The following is an 18982-nucleotide window of genomic DNA, read 5'->3' on the forward strand; positions in this document are numbered from 1 at the left end:
TGCGTAACGAGGTCAAAAAGAAATTAAGAGTTAAAACCAGAAGACGGCCATCCAAACCCAAGAAAAGAGCCACTTGAGCGAACATGGTGGACAAAAGGTCATTGTTCCTCCACCAACCCGAAGATACCCCAGCACAGCGAGAACGCAAACGTACCCTTAACGCCTAGCTGCAAGTCCAGCGTCAGTCGCAAGGGTCCAAGCGCACTTTGGGGGCACAAGCTGGGCTTTCTTTCAGTTCTGCCAAGTTTTGAGCACGTTCATATGGCCGCGGTCATATTGCATAGAAGATAAAATGAGAACACGCGATCAGGTAGCAGTAGCAAACGCTCGCTATAGCGTTGGGTTTTACCTTGTGGTGAACGTTAAGTCGCGCTGTGCCTCCAGTCCCGTCCCAGAAGTCATTAAAAATAAAAAGTAGGAAAAGAGTTCGCCCAGCAATCACCGCGCAGGATGTATCACCCCCTCCTGAAGCGCATGCTGGGAGGGTTTGGTGAATCGAGGCCACGGGGACGGCCCGGCGCTGCCCCCCGGGAGCGGTGCGCCGGCCCGCGGGAGGGGGTGTCCCCGCGGCGGGTGGCTGCTGGCTGGGTGGGGTGGGCGGTGGGGCGCTGCCGGCCTGAGGCTGGCGCTGGGGGGGGCGCGGGAAGCTGGCGGTGGTCCCAGCGGGAGGGCACAGGGCTGCCCGGGCCTTGCCTGGGACGGGGCTGGGGGCGACACCGCGCCGCCCACGCACACAGCGCCCACGCAGACACCGCCGCTAGACCTCTTCTCGCAAGCAGCGTCCCCCCACCCACCCCACAGTCCCTCCGCCACCGCCCGTCCCTGGGGCCGGGCTCCCCCCGCTCCGCCGGCGGCGGCGCAAGAGCCCGCGGGCGGCCGCGCAGGAGGCGCGCTCGGGCGCCGCCGCCTCCCCGCCCTGCCGCCGCCGCCGCCGCCATGGCGGTGCGGAGCCGCGGCGCTTGGCGGCGGCTGCTGCTGCTGCTGCTCCTGGCCGGCTCCGCCGCCAGCCCGGCGGAGGAGGGCGGCGGGCGGCGGGAGGCGAGCGGCGGGGAGCACGGCGAGGAGGCGGCGCGGCCTCACCACGACTCCTCGTACGGCACCTTCGCCAGCGAGTTCTACGACCTGCGCTACCTCTCCGAGGAGGGTGCGGCGGCCGGGGGCAGGCGGCGGGGCCGGGCAGGGCCGCGGCGGCCGGCGGGGCGAGCCCCTCGCGGGGGAGGGAGGGCCGGGCCGGGCGGTTGGTGGCGGCGGGCGGCGGCGGCGGGCGGCGTTCAGCACGAAGGCCAGCGCCCGCCGCCATCTTCCGCCCGAGCGGCCGCCGGGCCCTCCGCAGGGCCGACGCCTCGCTCCCCACCAGGCTGCGGCGCGGCGCCTTCCCCGGCCCACGCCGGGCGGCAGAGCCGGGGGCTGCGGCAGGAGCCAGGAAGGGGGCCGGGGGCCGGGCGCCGTCCCGTCCCGCGGAGCGGGGCCGGCCGGCGCCGGCTGTTCGCCTTCCAGGGTGCAAACCCTCCCGTGAAAAGCTTTCTGGGCTGCTAACTTAGAAGGAGTCCTGGTTTTTGTGCTTTTCGAAATGCCCTCTGATGTCTTAAAGTGGTAAGAAACGCAGTAGTCGCGTCGGGTTTTTGTGGCTTTTTTGAGTTACAAATGGCAGAATGTTAGAACTCCGATTTTGTGGCTAGGCTGCATTGAAAACCAGTTTTTTGATGCATTTGGAAAAAAGGAAGAAGTGAGAAGATAGGATGTCCTGTGACCAGTCTTTCGGTGATGCTCCGCTACAGGCTGCGGTGAAATTTTGCCAACTTTATAGGTTTATGCTGGGTCATTTACCCAGGCCCCTGATAGAGTTAATGGAGGCTGTAATTTGCAGTTTACATCATACTTTCTCGCTCCACTGGCGGTGTCAGAAATCCAGGAAAATGAACCAGGGCTCCCAAATGCCTGAAGTTGTGTAGGTTAAACGGTTGTTCGCAGAGGCTGTAACTAACTGCAGTGGTTATTTCCTATTCCATGAAGCACTTTCAGAGGACTTTCTAAGTTTCATAACTAGCACTTTGGTTTTCAGTTGGCTAAGTAAAAGAACATCCTATTACAGTATCTGTGTTCATGCAACAGACACACACGTTTACAAGCCGAGACAGAAAAGGTCTGTTTGCAAATGTTTGCACTTTCTCCTTGGTGTACCATTGTACAGCAGACAGGGGATCACTTCGAGTCAGAACTCTCGTTGTCCGGCTCTTCTGGGTCTTACTTCACAAGCAATTGCAGGTCGTAACTGCAGGCAATTCCCTATTTTGATATTCGCTTACCTTTTATTGCAATGCAAGTTTTATTCTACTTCTTAATCAAGGAAGATCCTTTTGGTATCCTTTGCTACAGCTCTGAATCTGGTGCCCTGCATTTATACTTAATGCTGTCATTTATAGCTAAGGAGTCAGATTCAGTGCCCTTACGGATTTCCTGAGGGGACTAAGAGTGCACAAGGAGATAGTTGAGTGGAGATCCCTAATAGTTAGTTGGCTGCACTACTCCATCTTCTTGCTGCCTTAAGTTAACTTTTGCCCGCAGTGTACCAAAGCAATGCTCCAGCATCCTTCTCCCTTCTTGATGAATGTAGGAAACCTGAGAAAATTTTTGTTTTCAGTTATCAGTGTAACTTTGGTACCTGGACCCAGGGGTGTCTGAGCAAGGGATTGCGTATGTGACAAAGTAGTCCCTCATCTGAACAGCTCGGTTATCAGCAGACAGAGTAAATGCTATTGGAACCCTTTCTCTTTAGTACTATTGCTTTTTATTCCTTGTGTTTTATTTAGTAATGATTTATTCTGATTATACAGGTTACCCTTTCCCCACTGCTCCTCCTGTGGATCCATTTGCAAAAATCAGAGTGGATGATTGTGGAAAAACCAAGGGATGCTTCAGGTCAGTCTGAGATAAGAGTGCAGATACGTTTATGTTTGCAAATGCTGACTGATTGCACTGGAGACTTTGGTAAATGTTCTATATTAATTTTAACAAATGTTTATTATTTAAGAACCTACTTTGTAGTTATGGACTGTATTATTTGAGGAAACTAGATTATTTAAGGATATATGTCATAGTTATGGACTTACAGTTATTTCATGTTTCTTGTATTTTCATGAAGCACGCACTTACAAAACCAGGGCTAGGAAGGTCAACAGAGGAATACTGCGTGTAATTAATTGCTTGCTGTACTGTTCAAATACTATACATTCTTACACTAAAATAGTGATAATTGCAAACACTTAATTAATGGTACTCTGTGTATAGCATAATATAGTACGTTTTACTGCCATTATACCAAAATGAATTCTCTTAGTTTTCTTCTTGCAGAAACGTAATTAAAGTCCATAGCAGGAAATTGTAAGGAAAGGTTACATATATTTCCAATTCCATTTAGGTACGGTAAACCTGGATGCAATGCAGAGACTTGTGATTACTTTCTAAGTTACCGTAGAATAGGAGCCGATGTGGAATTTGAGTTGAGCGCTGATACTGATGGCTGGGTGGCGGTGGGATTTTCCTCAGACAAGAAAATGGTAAGACATGTACAGTTCTTTGCGTTAACAGTGTGCACACTTTTACATGCCAAGCTATAAATGGTTTATATTTGATCTATCAGAAACAGAGCATATAAGGAAAGACTGACTTGCTGAAAGTGAAGCACCGTTTGGTAGCCGGCCTGGGAGCAGAAACTGGGTTTGCTGCCTCCCAGAAAACTGCCTCATCCTTCCCAACATGTCCTTTCCGTTCTTCTCTGAGAATTAACAACCATGTTTTGGTTCAGCTCTGCATGTCTGAATGTTACTTGCTTTTTGGCTTAGAAAAGCCCTCAGGGATAAGCCAATTCACATGGAAATGTCCTGTCGTGCTTTATGTCAGTGTTACTTGGACAAAATGCACATCAGAAACTCAATAGCAAATAATTTTAGTCTTCAGTAAATCAGCTGACTTTCAGCGATATAAATATGGCTTTCACCATTAAACTTTGGAAATCTTTTTATTTCTTTCCTACCTGTGTGTTATTCCAGGGAGGCCACAAATGTGTGACAAAATGACTCCTGATAATTTAAACGTACATGCTCTAGAAAGCAGTCTTGTTAAAATTTCTTCTTCTGTCTCTCCTGGATTTTATTTGGTTTGGTTTTATGCTTATTCCTGCGCTTATTTTTTCATTCAAAAGCTTCAATTTTCATTGTGTTTCAATGAGCGAAACAGGAGCATGTACCGCGAACTTTAAAAAACCTAAGCAGCAGATGACTTATGCAAAGATGTTTTGTCTGTGATCCTCCATAAAATGTTTAGGACTAAAATGCAGTCCATAATGAAGGTGTTTGTATACAGAGTATATAAAACAATACTGAGCCTATGTGCATCCTAAATCACAAGTCAGAGGACTGTTTCTTGTACAGTTGTAAGCAGTAGTCTGAAAAAAATACAGAATTTAGACATCCTGGGCTAAGACCAACAAAAACGAATGGGAAGACTCGTGCTGACTTAACAACATTTTTATCAGACCCCAAATGAGAAATAGAAAAAAAAAAGTGAGGGCAGCTGCTTTTCAGTCATTGCTATATATGTTTTAATACGACTCTGTAAATAAGCACAATAAAGATGGAAGTCTTTTGTGTCACAAAGAACAGTTCATATCACAAAAAACAGTTCATGTTTTTAATGTTATGAGGAACAGTTTTACAGAAAAATTCTGGGGAGAGTTTAGATCCCTGGAAATGCAAGTTCTCAGCAGGGTTTTCAAAGCAGCTCAGCACGTTTAAGTGTTTGGTCTCAAGCAATCAGAGATTGTGTTACCACTTTGCAACTCTGATATACCTGCAGTAGATCCCAGGGTCCCACCACCTGCACCTCATCAGCCCCTTGGAAAGCGGGCGTTACCTTTCATCCCAGGCACGCCAAGCATCGTGTTAGGTCTCAGCTTCTGGTAAGAAGAATAAAGTAAGTGTAAAGTGTAAAGTTCAAGCACCCTGTATATGTTCCCCAAGAGAAAACTATCATAGATCAGCACTTGAGCTGGTACTATCTCTTTGCTTCGGGGCCAGCAATTCAGGGTAAGTAAGTTGATTTCCAGGCTTCTGTGAAGTAAAAGGTTTTGCTTCCGGATTTGCTGCATATGTGATCTAATGGCCATCAGTCAGCTGGGCTAAACCAGCTAGCATCTGTCTCTCTCTCTTGTTCCCCTGCTGACTTCATCCTTTTTCATAACTTCTAGGATGTTTTGGTGTCCTGGGATACAGAGCCTGTAATGGTAAAATGGCTCTGGGTCAAAACAGCTTGGCTGAGAGAAGTGGGCTGTGCCTTGGAGGCCCTAATCAAATTGGTGTGGCCTGGATAGCTACAGAAGTTCAGAAAAAAATCCCTATTTTGTGTCATCAATAGTTTTTTTTTTAAAGTCCTGTGACCTATTTCTTTGTCTCAAATAACACTACACTTTTCTACTTGCACGCTTTTGTGCCTAGGTAGGATTTTGTAATGTTGTTCTATTAACTGAAATTCAGAATGCTTTTTTCTTTCCTTTTTATTGTTTTTAATGTGAAAACAGCTTTATTTTTGCCTCTCTGTACTTAAGAATGAGGGATTTGTGCTCAGATGTATGAAAATTAAACTCGGAAAATAAGTTATGGGGAGCAAGGAGAGGCTCAAGACAGAAGCTGGAAAGGTTGCCTGCAGCAGCACCGAGGTGCAGAAACTGTTCAGGCACGTGTTTTACCTAGTTGTCCCCTTTTTCCCTCGCTTTTGGCACATCTTTTACAAATCCACATAGCAATATTCCCAGAGAGCTGAACTGCACCCTTTTTCTCTCCTTTTCCTGTACCAAAGGCCTGAGAGATGATCACGCTAGCAAGCATCATGTCTATCATCAGCATGACATATCAGAAAGATTAGTATTGGAGAAGTGGGACCTGTATTTAATATGGCACTGATACCTGTGGCAGTGATGTTTGGTAAAATGCCATTCATCCAGCTTGCACAGTGTGTTAATGATTCCAGATATTAAGGCTTCTGTGAGATAGTACTAAAATTAGTGCTAATCCCCGAGTGATGCAGTGCTCTACCACTTCGGCAGTGGCCTTGCATAGCTCTTCTAGCAACTGGTTGAATATTTCTATGAATGACCTCTACAAACAATTGTCGCTCACTTCCTTCTGTCCTTTGTTTTTTTACTTGATTGTAATGCTCGGTGGCTGTTTATACTATGTGAAGAAGCATGTATGGATTACTCTCTTCTTGTATCTTACAGTGTTCTGTATTCCATTACTGCATGCTGAACATTTCTCATTTTCTCTTAAGAGATGTAAGAAGTGATGGTCCCTTAAGTGAACATGAGAAGAGATTAGAAAAAACACACTGGAATTTATGCTATTATTTGCCCAGATTTAGTAGATTCATCTCCTCTATTTTACCAAATTTTATTGGATTTCTGTTCATGATTTGATGCAGTGGATTTTGCACACATCAAGGATCCAAGACCACCAGTTTTTATGAAGCAGGATCCCAGAACTCTACAAAAGAAAATATCTGTCCACTGATCAATTAATTGTGTCATGTCAGAGTGATATCCTGTCTTACAAATATGTTATATATGTTAGGTAAAATAACTCTTAAAAGTATTCGAAAGAGAATTTGGAGATAGTAAGGGTAAGTAAATATTACTGTCCACTTTGTGCTTTTCAGTCTGATTGAAGAAACATGGTTAGGGAAAGAAATATTTATGTATATGTAAGTTAGAAAGAAAGAATGAGAGCCACAGGTCTTGATTAGTTTTTAATGATTAAAATTATATACATAAATGAGGAAATGCTTTGTGACACACTTGTTTTCCTTCTACCAAAATGATTTTACCATGTAGGGAGGAGATGATGTCATGGCTTGTGTTCATGATGATAACGGAAGAGTCCGGATACAGCATTTCTATAATGTCGGTCAGTGGGCTAAAGAAATCCAGAGAAATCCTGCTAGAGATGAAGAAGGGGTTTTTGAAAACAATCGTGTAACATGTCGATTCAAGCGCCCTGTGTATGTTCCCCGAGAGGAAACCATAGTAGACCTGCACTTGAGTTGGTACTATCTGTTTGCTTGGGGGCCAGCAATTCAGGGTAAGTTGATTTCCAGGCTTCTGACAGAACTGGGGCACCAAAATTGATAAATAGCTTTTAATTACAATATTCTTACTAGACCCCTTTTTTAAAATGGACTAAAATTCTGGCAGCATGAGGCTTAAAACAGATAAAAAGGAAGACAAAACAAATAATAGTCCTACCTGTCATGTTTTCTTTGTTATGTAGTTATTATCCCCACTCCCCAAAGATAAATTTAGGTAAGAATAATTCATAACTAGATGTTTAATTTAAATTTAAATCATTTAAGAATCTTAATTTCAGAAAGCAGAGCAATGACCCTCCTCACTGACAATGTAATATTGCATGCTCCTGTAGGTTTAGAAGTTACTTGTCTTTCTACCTCTTTCTTTGGTAGAGTTTTAGAGAACGTGCATCTGATGTTATTTCTTTCTGCCCTTACCTACTAAAGGTTCTATAACTCGTCATGATATAGACTCACCACCTGTATCAGAGCGTGTTGTCAGTATTTACAAGTATGAAGACATCTTCATGCCATCAGCTGCCTATCAGACCTTCTCTTCTCCATTCTGCTTGCTCCTCATTGTTGCACTGACCTTCTATTTATTGATGGGAACCCCATGACTGACGGAAAATAGCAAGAGTTTGTCGGTGGAAGTTTCTCAGGATGGATGGCTAAATGGATGGACAATGAATTTTTCTATTGGAATTTATATCACACCACCATCATCATCTAGCTGCTTTTGAACATAGTTAGCTTCTCAGAAGAATGAAATAACCACCTCCTTTGAGTGGCAGAGTGGTGACAAATCATTTAAGAATAATCAGCAAACACATAGGAGAATATTTTCAGTGTTGTGACTACTTGCTTAAAGAAAAGGAGACTTTTGTAAAATCAATGTGTGTGTGTGTTTTGGAGGGGTGTTCTGTATGTGTGTTTAGGCGAATTTACTGATGGACATCTTATCAAATAACAAAATTGCCTTCCAAATTGCTCCCAAAAAGCAGATTTGGGAAAACATTATAATGCTGTTTGGTACTTCTGGAACAGACAGCACAACTGCAAGTGAAGTTTCTGAACTTAAGATCCGGATACGGACACAGCAGTATAAAACCTACCCTTCAGTAATGGACAGTTCTCCCAAATTTTTTTCATATTTATCAAGGTTTACTCGCTCTGGTATTTTTAAGAACTAAACTTGCATAATCAAGAATTAACATGATTTTATTTTTTAGTGGAAAAGAGGTGATGAATATCTTTATAACAATAGTGTTTCAACAGATTTATTGAAAAAAATGGCTACTTCTTTTATGAGATACAAAGTTATTTAAACAAGGGGAAGGGAGAATACAGTGATGTAAATTCTCCATACATAGGAAAAACATACAGAATATAGAAGTTCCCAAAAAGCCATAGGACATCCTCCCAATAGATTAAATCAATTTTTCTCTTTTTATGAAAAAACAGTAGTTTTGCTGACATGTAAATATGTTTTTAAGCAGTTGTGTAGTAATATGACGTACTCTGTTTTCTGTATTGTATGCCTGTATATCCTGTTCACGTGACAGATGAATATGGGCAGCTGGTTTTAACTTACAAAGAACTGGAAATGTAATTGAGATTATTCATAAGGAAAGATAGAGATTAATAAGAAAAGCAGTGTCTTTAGTTTCATCAAACCATTGCTAAAATGTAGTTACCATGGAAAAAGATGACCTAAAGAGGAAAATACATTAGATTTTTTTTATGATCAATAAATATTACAAGGATGGATGCTAAATATTGCAGAAATAGAAAGTGTCCAAATGTATTTATGATCCACAGAAAATGATGAAAATCTTTGAGTTCTTGTGGAGAATTTCTGTTCTTCACATGATAGGAAGTGTATGACATGTCTATGTGTAGCAGTCAAAAGTGCTTAGATAAAGTTGCTCATTCACTTCTCAACTTGCATTAAAATTCTATTTAAATGGAATTAAAATCTAAATTGTGCCAAAGTTCTATCTAATGTGGTATGCTCGAGGACTCTGTAACATAGGATCTGGTAAAGCATGTGATGGACTTAATTTCTATTCTCATTGCTGCACAGAGTGTAAAAAGATTAACTAGCTTTGCTGGGTTTGCATCATTATTCACAGACTGAAGTTTGTAGACTAATTTTTTTAGGCTCAGCATTCTTCAAACCTATGGTTAAAGTGTATGAATGAGATAGATTGAAAATTAATTTATCTCCATCACAAACACTTTATTTCAAAAGAAAGATAGCTTAGTCATACATATTTTCATTGATTCTTCAAGATCTGTTCCCTTAAAATTACTGGAGTAGAGTTCAGAAGGGGGAAGAGAAATTCAGAATGAAGTGAACTTTAAAAGTGCATATAGTAGCTTTGTTTAGTATAAATTACTTCTCTCAAGTTGGATAACCTACTCATCACGTGATGAAATATATAGAGGAGACCACATAATAAAGGACTGCTTTTGTCTACAATGGCTGTAAAATTTAACCTTAAGAGTGGATGAAGCAGAGAGCTGAAGCCTGGATAATGAGTTTTATATTCAGCAACCAACTGAAGAAACCATTAGGGCAAATTCTTTCTCCTCTGTGCTAACTTGCAGGCAGCGGAGGTTGGGCAGTTCCTTCTCATAGCTCACAGCTGTTTGACGTGGCTTCAGGGTTGCTTTAGTTTATAGCCTTGTATTTACTGTTTTAGTTTTGAGCATTTATCTGATTACCTACTAAAGGGCTAATCTAATAACTGAAAGGTACTGAAGTAGGCTAGGAACCCATTTTGGCTCCTCTTTTTTCTTTAGTAGAGTGCTGGATTTAGGATAAGCCTGGATAGACCCGAGCACAGAGGTATGTTAAAGATGACAATAATAATACCGAGGTAAATGTGTGACACCCACAGAACTGCTTTCCACTTGCATGGAGCCAGATGCGTTTAAAGTTCAGACTCTAAAACAACAGCAAATGCGGATCAGAGCTGCTTAAGGATGTGTCTGCTGCAGCAAAGTCTAAACTGCTTCAGTCTTCAGCTGTACCCATGTTCTCAATTAGGGTAAAAATTACATTTTTTTCCTGTTTTTATGTTGCTTATAAAAGTGTGTTGTCTGGTGGTTTTGTCATCATGTTTTTCTCTTCTTAAAGTATTAGCAGAAATGTGTACTTCTATAAAAAACTTTCACCCAAGCTTCAAAGTACTTAATTAGCACTAATTAAGTATTTCTAATCAAATGGGGTGCAATAAAAATCCATAACGAGCAGCAGAACAATCTATTCTTTGGCATTTCAACTGATGGTTGAGTTTAACTGTGTTGTTACTCACTAGTGAACAGTTCCAAAATTTTGCATACTACTTCCCAGATAATAGTAAAGCCGTAATTCCTGCTCTAAACATTTTGCAGGTAGCAGAGGTAAAGTAGAAGAAAGTTTAAGGAGACCTGAAACCTGAAAATAACTGTGGCAGATTAGAAGCAGGAGTTGGGGTAAGTTTCTTTTAGAGAAAGAAGTTTGTTGTCTTGTGGCATTTCATCTGAGAGTTGCTCTTCAGAGTGGGAAAAGCAGGAATAGGGGATTCAAGTTGACAAACAAGGTGCGAGTGCTTAGGAATTGGGAAGAAATAGGAGAACAAAAAGGCCATAAAAGGAACAAAAAGTCTTTAATTCAGTGGTACTTAACTTTGTATCTTACTTGGTAAATCTAAACATTTGAGTCGGCATAGTAACTCCTCATGGAAGGTATTTTAGGTTTTATGGGTTTTTTTCTTTTTAATATTGAAATGCAGGAGTGATCCCTGTTACACCAAGTTCCTACAAAATAACTTTCTTCAAAGTAATTTTTAAGCAATTGGGGCATTTCAGATAGGTTTTTTTTGATTTCTCTAATTAACAGGTACCAACACAAACTAGAGGAAAAGGCCTCCTTTGGAAAAGGAGGCAGACATTTCCTTCTCCAAATCAAATAATTTTTAGTTTCCTTATGGTGACTACTAGCAAGCAGCTGTTAAAAGAACACATCTCCAAAGTGCTTTTATTTTGAGAATGACTTGCTGCAGGGTGACCTAATACAGAAGCATAGAGTTTAGAAAGTGTATGTTTAGAGTATGATCTCGTTTGGAAATTTAACTTTGATTATTAATTAGAAAGATAGTACTGGCAAAGACCATAAGGCATTAATTCATGTCCTTGAATATGTTCCTTCCATACAGAACAAAATTAAGCTCATATTGTTACATTAACCATATTTTCACCCTTTGCTCATTCTACCTTACCATCTAGAGTGTTTGACACTTCAAGTTTGTAAGTTGGAAATCAGCTGCTTATATTTGCGACAGTGCCTATCGACCTTGTTTTTTGACTGTAGTGTCTGACTGGTACCCCACTACAAATAATAAAATAGGCCTTAAATTACGTTAGTAATAAGTAGGATAGGAAAGTGAGGAAAAATAAATGGCTCTCAGAAAGTAATTTTTTTTCTTCACTGGAATCAAATAACTGTGTATTTTTATGTATAGGTGAGATACTCCCAGATGCTAATCGATTCTCCTCTCACCCCCCAAAAAAAGCCTAGCTTATTTGATAATGTCATTGGATACTGGATGATGCTTTCTTCAAAATTTCTTAAAATTTCCCATTATAAGGAAAATACTCTTGGTTCGAAAGAGAATATATTGATGAGAAAAGCTTGAAATTCCTCTGTGGGCTTCTTGTCCTTGATTGGTTTTGCAATACTTGGGTAGCAAGAAAATAAACACTTATGGTTTCCCTAATCTGACTAAGCCCCCAGACTGGATTAAAAGTTGTCAAAGCTGTGTTTGGCACTGACTTTTCCAGTTTTCAACACAGGGATGAGAGAATGACTGGAGCGTAGTGTACGTCAGCAAGCCTGGGCAGCGGTTTTGAAGCTTGGTTGGGGCACCATATCCTGGGTCTGAACCAAGAGCCCTGCAACTGCTCCCGTGTACTCAATGGCTACTGTGAAATGGAAATAACAAACAGCGTGACCCATCCTACACCAAACCCCTTAAATACGCGTATCTTCTTTTGCCAAACGGTGGATGGTGTTCTTACTGTGAGTGTTCATGTCTAGTCCTCCTCCGACAAGTACTGTGCTCCTTGTCACTAGCCTATGTCCTGTCCCCGTTTCCACAGATGCCTCATGCTATTTAGCGAGATGATCCTGAGCAGTCTTAGCCTAGCTGGGAAGAGGAGTTAGTGGGTAAGGAGGACTGACACACGGCTGTCTTCATGATTATCCAGGTTACAATTGGAAATCTGTGTCAGTGATTATATCCAGTTATCTGTAAGTAAATGATTACTGTAAGTTTAAGGGAAGATGCAGGTCTGCCTATTTTTTCTCTGTCTTCTCCTTACTTTCCCATCCATCCAGTGTATCAGACATTTATACAGAAGCATATTATTCTCCTTTTAGAGAACAAACCCTCTATCTGGTCTGATCTCTTCTGGATCTGCTGGAAATTTGCATCTTGCCGTACTCTAGAGGCAGAATTATAGCTTATATACACACTTCATAACTTTTATCAGCATTTAAATTGCATTTTGTGACTCCTTGGTTTCCTTGGTTTGACACACTGATGGGTAACAGGTGTACTTTTTTCCCTCTCCCTTTTTTTAACATCTCCAAATAGTTTCCCTGAAGAAAAGTATTTGTTAATAGCTTTAGGAGAAGGAAACATGTATTTCACAGAATTACAAAAGGTCTAATACAACTTATTTTCAGATATAGCTATTGTCAGAGTGTTAGTATTTTATACAAAGCATAACTTCCTATAGAGCCTTAGGTTTATGATAGAAATGGAAACACATTTAAATATTACCGATGTTTCGGTGCTTCATGGAGCTGTGTATGCACGTGACCTGCGTGAACCGGCAATCCTGCGTGTCAACCCTGACTCCACAGCCCATAATGAACGGGCAAAGCTTGCTTGACCCCTACACCGTCAGGCACAGGAGACCTCAAACAGTTTGGGATAGAAGAGTGGGGAGACTCTTCTAGGTAAGAAGAGTCAGTAAGTTCAGTCTAGTAAGGCTGAACGACAAGGAAGGGCTAACGGTTTTGGCATGCTTCCTATTTTTGCATGAGTTACCTGTGGCAGATCACATCTGGCACTTCTAACCACAAGCCAATGTTACTCTGACTTTAACGAGAATTGAGCTTTTAGGCCGGTCCTAGCTGTGTAACGGCTGACGTGGGCACAAGGTGAGACTATGCCTCGAGAGGGGTGCTCCCGCCAGACTCCAAGGTAAGAGCTAGAGGCTTGATCTTGCTTTTGGAGGTCTGAAAACCTGCCAAGACCCTGTAGACAGTAGTGACGGTCGGCTGCTGCGGGACGTACCTGCTCGCTGGCCGTTTTACAAACCTCTCGCTTGCGGCAGTTTGAGTATCAAAAGATGGAGGCTCTAAATCTTTTCTTAATGGCATTCATTGTACATTATCTACTTCCTCTAATTAAAATTTCATTATCAGTATTTCTGTAGCAGTGTGTTAGGGCCTAATGCAGCTCTCCCACAACCTGCCCAGCACAGACATGTATCTAACTGGAAGGTTTTAAAGAAAATCTCAATTTCCTCAGTACCAAAATTAATCAAAAGAAATTTTTTTTTTTAGCATATGTCAACTTACCACCCAATTTTTTTTTTATATCTAGTTATTTCTGTGTAATTTATATTAGTAAAATATCAGAGGTATCTGATTTTTGCAGGCACAGAGTAAGATCTAGGTAAGCCTTCTTTTTCTAAACCTGCTTTATTAGTATGAAATAATCACTTAGGTAGCTTCCATTTTATTTTTTTAATTTTTACCATGTGTTTGGTAAAATTATGTATGCTTGAGCTTGGTTATTTAACTTCTCTAATTTGGGCTCAGATAGTGAGGCAAAACCAGTGTAATTTCAAAATGTCAGGGAGGACGTGTGCAGCTTGTGGAGTTGATAGGTGTGAAAAAGCCGACTGAAAAGACATTCCTTTTTTCGAAAATCTGTGATGTGAATTGGCAATAGCAATGACTCTCCTGTAAGGAAAGGGGCAGATTTTTTTTTTTCTCCCTTGGGTTGATAAGTAATTTGAATTGCACTCATAGAATTATAGAATATCTCAAGTTGGAAGGGACTCATAAGGATCACAGAGTCCAACTCCCTGCTCCTCACAGGACTACCTAAAACTAAAACATATGACAAAAGTGTCATCCAGAAGCTTCTTGAACCCTGACAGGCTTGGTGCTGTGATCAGTTCCCTGGGGAGCCTGTTCCAGTGAGCGACCACCCTCTCAGCGGAGAACCTTTTCCTAATGCCCACCCTGAACTTCCCCTGACGCAGCTTCGTAGCCATTCACAACTGCAGCTTTTGCCCTACTTCTGTGTTTCTTATCTAAGTAGGAACATTCTTTCAAACTGGTGTGAGGTTGGAATACGAGCAGGACTTCACAGCCCATATTTTAGAACAGCTGCTGCTCCATATAGGCTGGTTTTGATCTGCAATCAGAGGCTATTTAGGAATGTCCTGACGAGGTGAACTTTTACATGGCACTCTCTCTTAAGAAACTTTCTGTAAAGGTGTTGTGCTCTTTATAGAATGCAGCATTACAGAATTATCTGGTAGAAGTACTTTTCTGAGCTGTTTCTAAATGACACTTACTCAATTTCATATTTACATTTTTAAAGTAATTGTGTTTCTCAAAAGTGCTGAGCAGCTGCAAATTTTTTATGGCTCCAATGCCTACCTAGGGCAGTGAACATTTTATGGCAACTAGTGATTGCAATGCATTGCTTAATTTAGTTTCACATCTCTCCCTTAAGCTTGACATCATGCAGTTCAGTTTCATAAGATGGTATTAGTAGAAGACTAAATAAAGGAACAATTCACTTAGGTTGTGTGCCAATGAATAAAAATACTCTTCCTGATTTTTCACAAGAATGATCTGCAAAGTTTAGATTAATGAAAAATATTCTTCCCCAGAATTAATATTTAGGCAATGGAAATTTGCTGAAGGTATTTGTGTGTGTGTGTAAGTCTGAAAATTATACAAGAGAGTTTAAAAATAAAAAAGTAGACTCTGCTTTGAAGATAAAAGATGACAAAACACAGAATCCTACGTGCTCCCTGACTCCTAGCTGATGGGGGGTGGGGGCAGAGTGATCCAAAAGAATATATAGAAATCTGAGATGTTACCCGCTAGAGTATGATGTTTGCCATTTTTATATACCAACCTTTTGTCACCTTCTTTGGTACAAAAATTATCCTCACATGAGTGTTTTTACAGTATTATTTATGGATTTTTTTCCAAACTAGATGAAACAAGGATAAGTTCAGTAAGTCAAGCAAATATTGTCATATAGAGTATTAGGATAATAGGAAAGAAAGCACAGACGCCATATTTAAATCTAGTAATTTAAGTACAAAATAGGATATCTGCTTCTGAAATATTGGACTGCTCTCATATAAAGCAACGATTTCTCTTTCAGTTTTTCACAGTTGGTGATATGAAACCAATGACAAAAACTGAAATAGAAAAAATTACCACAACAGATTTTCTCTATAGCTGGAAGTATCATTCAAGTCGTGACACAGATAGTCAAAGATGAAATTCCAAACCTATTAACTAATTAGAAAAATGAAATGGTGGGACCCTGATATTTGTGTGTGATGTCTCCAGCCTTTATTTAGGCAGATACATTTTGTTAGCATATTTGAAGCATCATGAGTTAGGTTAAAACAGGTGCCTGGTATTTCTGATTAATATATCCTGAGGTCTGGTTTCGTTTAACCACTTTGCAAGTAAGCAGGCTGTCATAACTATGTTGACTCTCGCCACTTTGGTTTTTATTATTATTTTGTATGTTGAACCTGAGATGTCATCTCTACCATTTGACTTTGTTCAGCGTTCTCACAACCAATGCATAGCTAAAACCTACAAGTAAGCAACTTGCAACTACAGCGCTAAGTGGTGGTCTGCATTCTTTACACTAGGCTCTGTTCTGTATGCCACTACCCAGCACCCGTGTGAAGTCAGTGAGCGTTTGGTCGGGTAGGAGTGCAGAACTGGGGTTTTGTAGTCCAGAAGCACTCATGAAACTTCTTTGTATTTATGCCCTAGTCTTTTCAGAAAAATAACACTGAATGAATACATAAAGAAATTATGGTGACCTACGGGACTACTTTACAATCAGTGCATGCCCTAAAATACTGCTTTGTAACAACTGTTTTATACTAAATGTTGGTGTTCAAGTGAGCCTTGTTAGCTATTTGACAGTGACAGACAACAATATTTATAAACCTGTTATAATAAATGCCTTTTTAGTCTAAGAAAATGTGTGTTATGGCATTTATAAAAGGGCAAAAAAAAAGGTCTCTGTGAGGCTAAAGAAGTCTCTGTGGCTGCCCTGTGTTAACAATTCTTTCCTGTGCCATAGATTGAAATTTATTACCCTGAGTAATTCCACTTAAGTCAGTGAGGCTGGTCACAGTAGCAAATTAACAGATGTGGGGGACTACATTCTTTTTTTCTTTTTCACCATCAGAATCACAGTGAAGCTGTAAATAAATATAATCATCTGTATTTTAACAAAGTACTAACCCAATTGTCATTTAGTATAAGTAAGTAGAACGTTGAGGTTCCTGTGGTGACCTCTATGCTGTGTTTTTGTAACCTACTTGATGCAACTATAATCAAGTTGCCAATATTACAAATTTGTGTGTTCTTTATCTACTGTCATCACTGCCCCATTGCTTGGCCAGACAGAGCAGCTTCTGAAGCAGAGAGAAAAGGCTTTTGCAGAAAAGAAGAAGATGCAATTATATTAGAGACTGGGAACAGAGAGGAGGAACTCACGTAATACTCAGCAAGAAAAAGCTGTAGAAACGAGCATGCTTCAATTTCTGATATCGCTCAGGTTTGAGCTGGTATTTTAGCTCCTTGCTGGTGGACTGAGAAGAAGAGTTGGCTCAAGGCACCAAGAAATCCATTGCTTTTACACTGTGTGCTCCATTTCTTGTGTTTGTAGTATGGCTACCGTGTAGTTGCTGGCTGCAAGAAAAGATCGGTCTCATGAGTGTCAGCTTCTTATGCACTATCCAAGCGATGGTGATCAATAGAGGCCTGAAATATACTCAACAGAGGGTCTTAAATTACATTCTGTTTGTCTTGTGCTATGTAACTTTTGATGGATTGGTAAGGCATTTCGTCACAAACCTGATGAGGACAAAATATTCTTCTGCTACTCAGATCGTTGTATATCCAACTCATGTTCCATGCATGCAGCTGCCATGTGGGCTAACCCTGCAAGACAGTGCTCTGGATTTTGTTCATCTCAAGGTCTTACTGGTGCTCTGTTTTGCATGCTGGTCCACTGAGCGAACATCTTTGTGTTGGTGCTATTGACTGCTCTGCATTGCTACTATGCATTTCATTCCCCTTATTAACAAGTTTCATAGTCTTATACGTGAATCATCCAAGTATAACACTGCTGATAATACCATATACTGTAATTGAGATATTGAACAAAGTTGTTTCTGCAAGGAAGTCAGTCACTGCTATAATCACTGTATATAACCCAGTATAATCACTGGGTACAACCAGAGCTGGTGTTCCCAAGACCTGGTTTTCATTTTTACCACTATTTTGTAAATGACATTTAATTTGGAGTCATCTCATCTTTGCAGCTGAGCTGCATAAAAGATTAATATTTTTATTTAGCCCATAATACAAAGGTATGTGCTGATGACCTAAAGATACAAAGTTTATATCTTAATGATGAATTTTAAGGTTTATATATTTTTTTCTTTGGTCCTACTACTATTGAAACTGCAGTAGTTTACGTTGAATATTTTTTCATTCATCTGAAGAGGAATTTACTTTGTCATGAAACTGAGGTGAATTAATTGAGATTAACCTCAACTGAATGTTCGCAAATGTTCAGTAATACAGGTTAAAACAATCAAAAAGTCTCTCAAGCAGGAAGAGTTATTTTCTAAATATGCAGGCCAGTGCTGACACCTTGTGGCTTTGCTGCTGAGTTATTTCATAGTTTCATGTTATTTCAGGTATAAATCATGATTAACTTCCTGGTGCCAGCATTGTCCGTCTCCTCTGCTTCATGGCCACCTCAGAACCCAGTATTTTGGTATATTTTGTAACTTTGGGCTGTGCTGACTGCACATGGAGTGAATGAGAACTAGGGGTGTCTGGGATCTCTTGAAGGGGACTCAAAATCTTCATTTCAGTGCACGAAATCATGGGTGCTACTGCAACGGCAGGCAGAAGTTACAAGCTTCTCTTTTGAGTTAGTACCTAATATTATATTTCCCTGTACATAGGAGAGCACCAAGGACTATCAGTACTTACCACATGTGTACCTTTAGGCACATGCATGTTTTCTACATTGACACAAAAGCATTCCTTTGCTGCCCTCTCCCCCTTGAAGAATTACTAATAGCAAAAATACATCTAAAGTGACTGTTGGAGAATTTCTGGTAGTACAGGACCCTGAGGTGCACTACTTTGTGGTTTAGGCATTTTTATAGCCATAATGTATGAGCGCAATTTATACCTAAATTGGCATCTAATCTAAAATCACATACAATTTCTAATCTTAAACAAAACCAGCTGTTAAGGCTGCAGTCACTCTTTGAAATCTGTTGTGGAATTAAATTTTTAGAGCTCGAGGCACGTCTTGTGAAGATCATGCATCCTCCTTCAGTTGTCACCTCAGAGATTGTTTTCTGATGTTTATGGTCATGTCTGTGTTCTTAATTGTTCATGTTGTGATAATACATGAGTTAAAAATCTTTATTTTATTGCATTGTGGGTTTGTGTTTTGTTGTTTTTTTTTTAATTTTATTTCTGATGTATTTA

The 18982-nt window shown here is 40.7% G+C and overlaps 1 protein-coding gene across 1 annotated transcript; it reads left to right on the forward strand.

Moving 5' to 3' along the window:
- Positions 1-273: 273 nt before the first annotated feature.
- Positions 274-7736, forward strand: FRRS1L (ferric chelate reductase 1 like; the record flags this gene model as incomplete). Its single annotated transcript, XM_081996895.1, has 5 exons — positions 274-1144; positions 2835-2919; positions 3419-3557; positions 6884-7130; positions 7564-7736. Exons 1-5 carry the CDS (start codon positions 451-453, stop codon positions 7734-7736), a joined length of 1338 nt encoding a protein of 445 aa, XP_081853021.1. The 5' UTR covers positions 274-450.
- Positions 7737-18982: the final 11246 nt, after the last annotated feature.

The sequence above is a fragment of the Phaethon aethereus genome (assembly GCF_964289735.1).
Source record: "Phaethon aethereus genome assembly, chromosome: 2".
In the NCBI taxonomy this organism is placed as follows: domain Eukaryota; kingdom Metazoa; phylum Chordata; class Aves; order Phaethontiformes; family Phaethontidae; genus Phaethon; species Phaethon aethereus.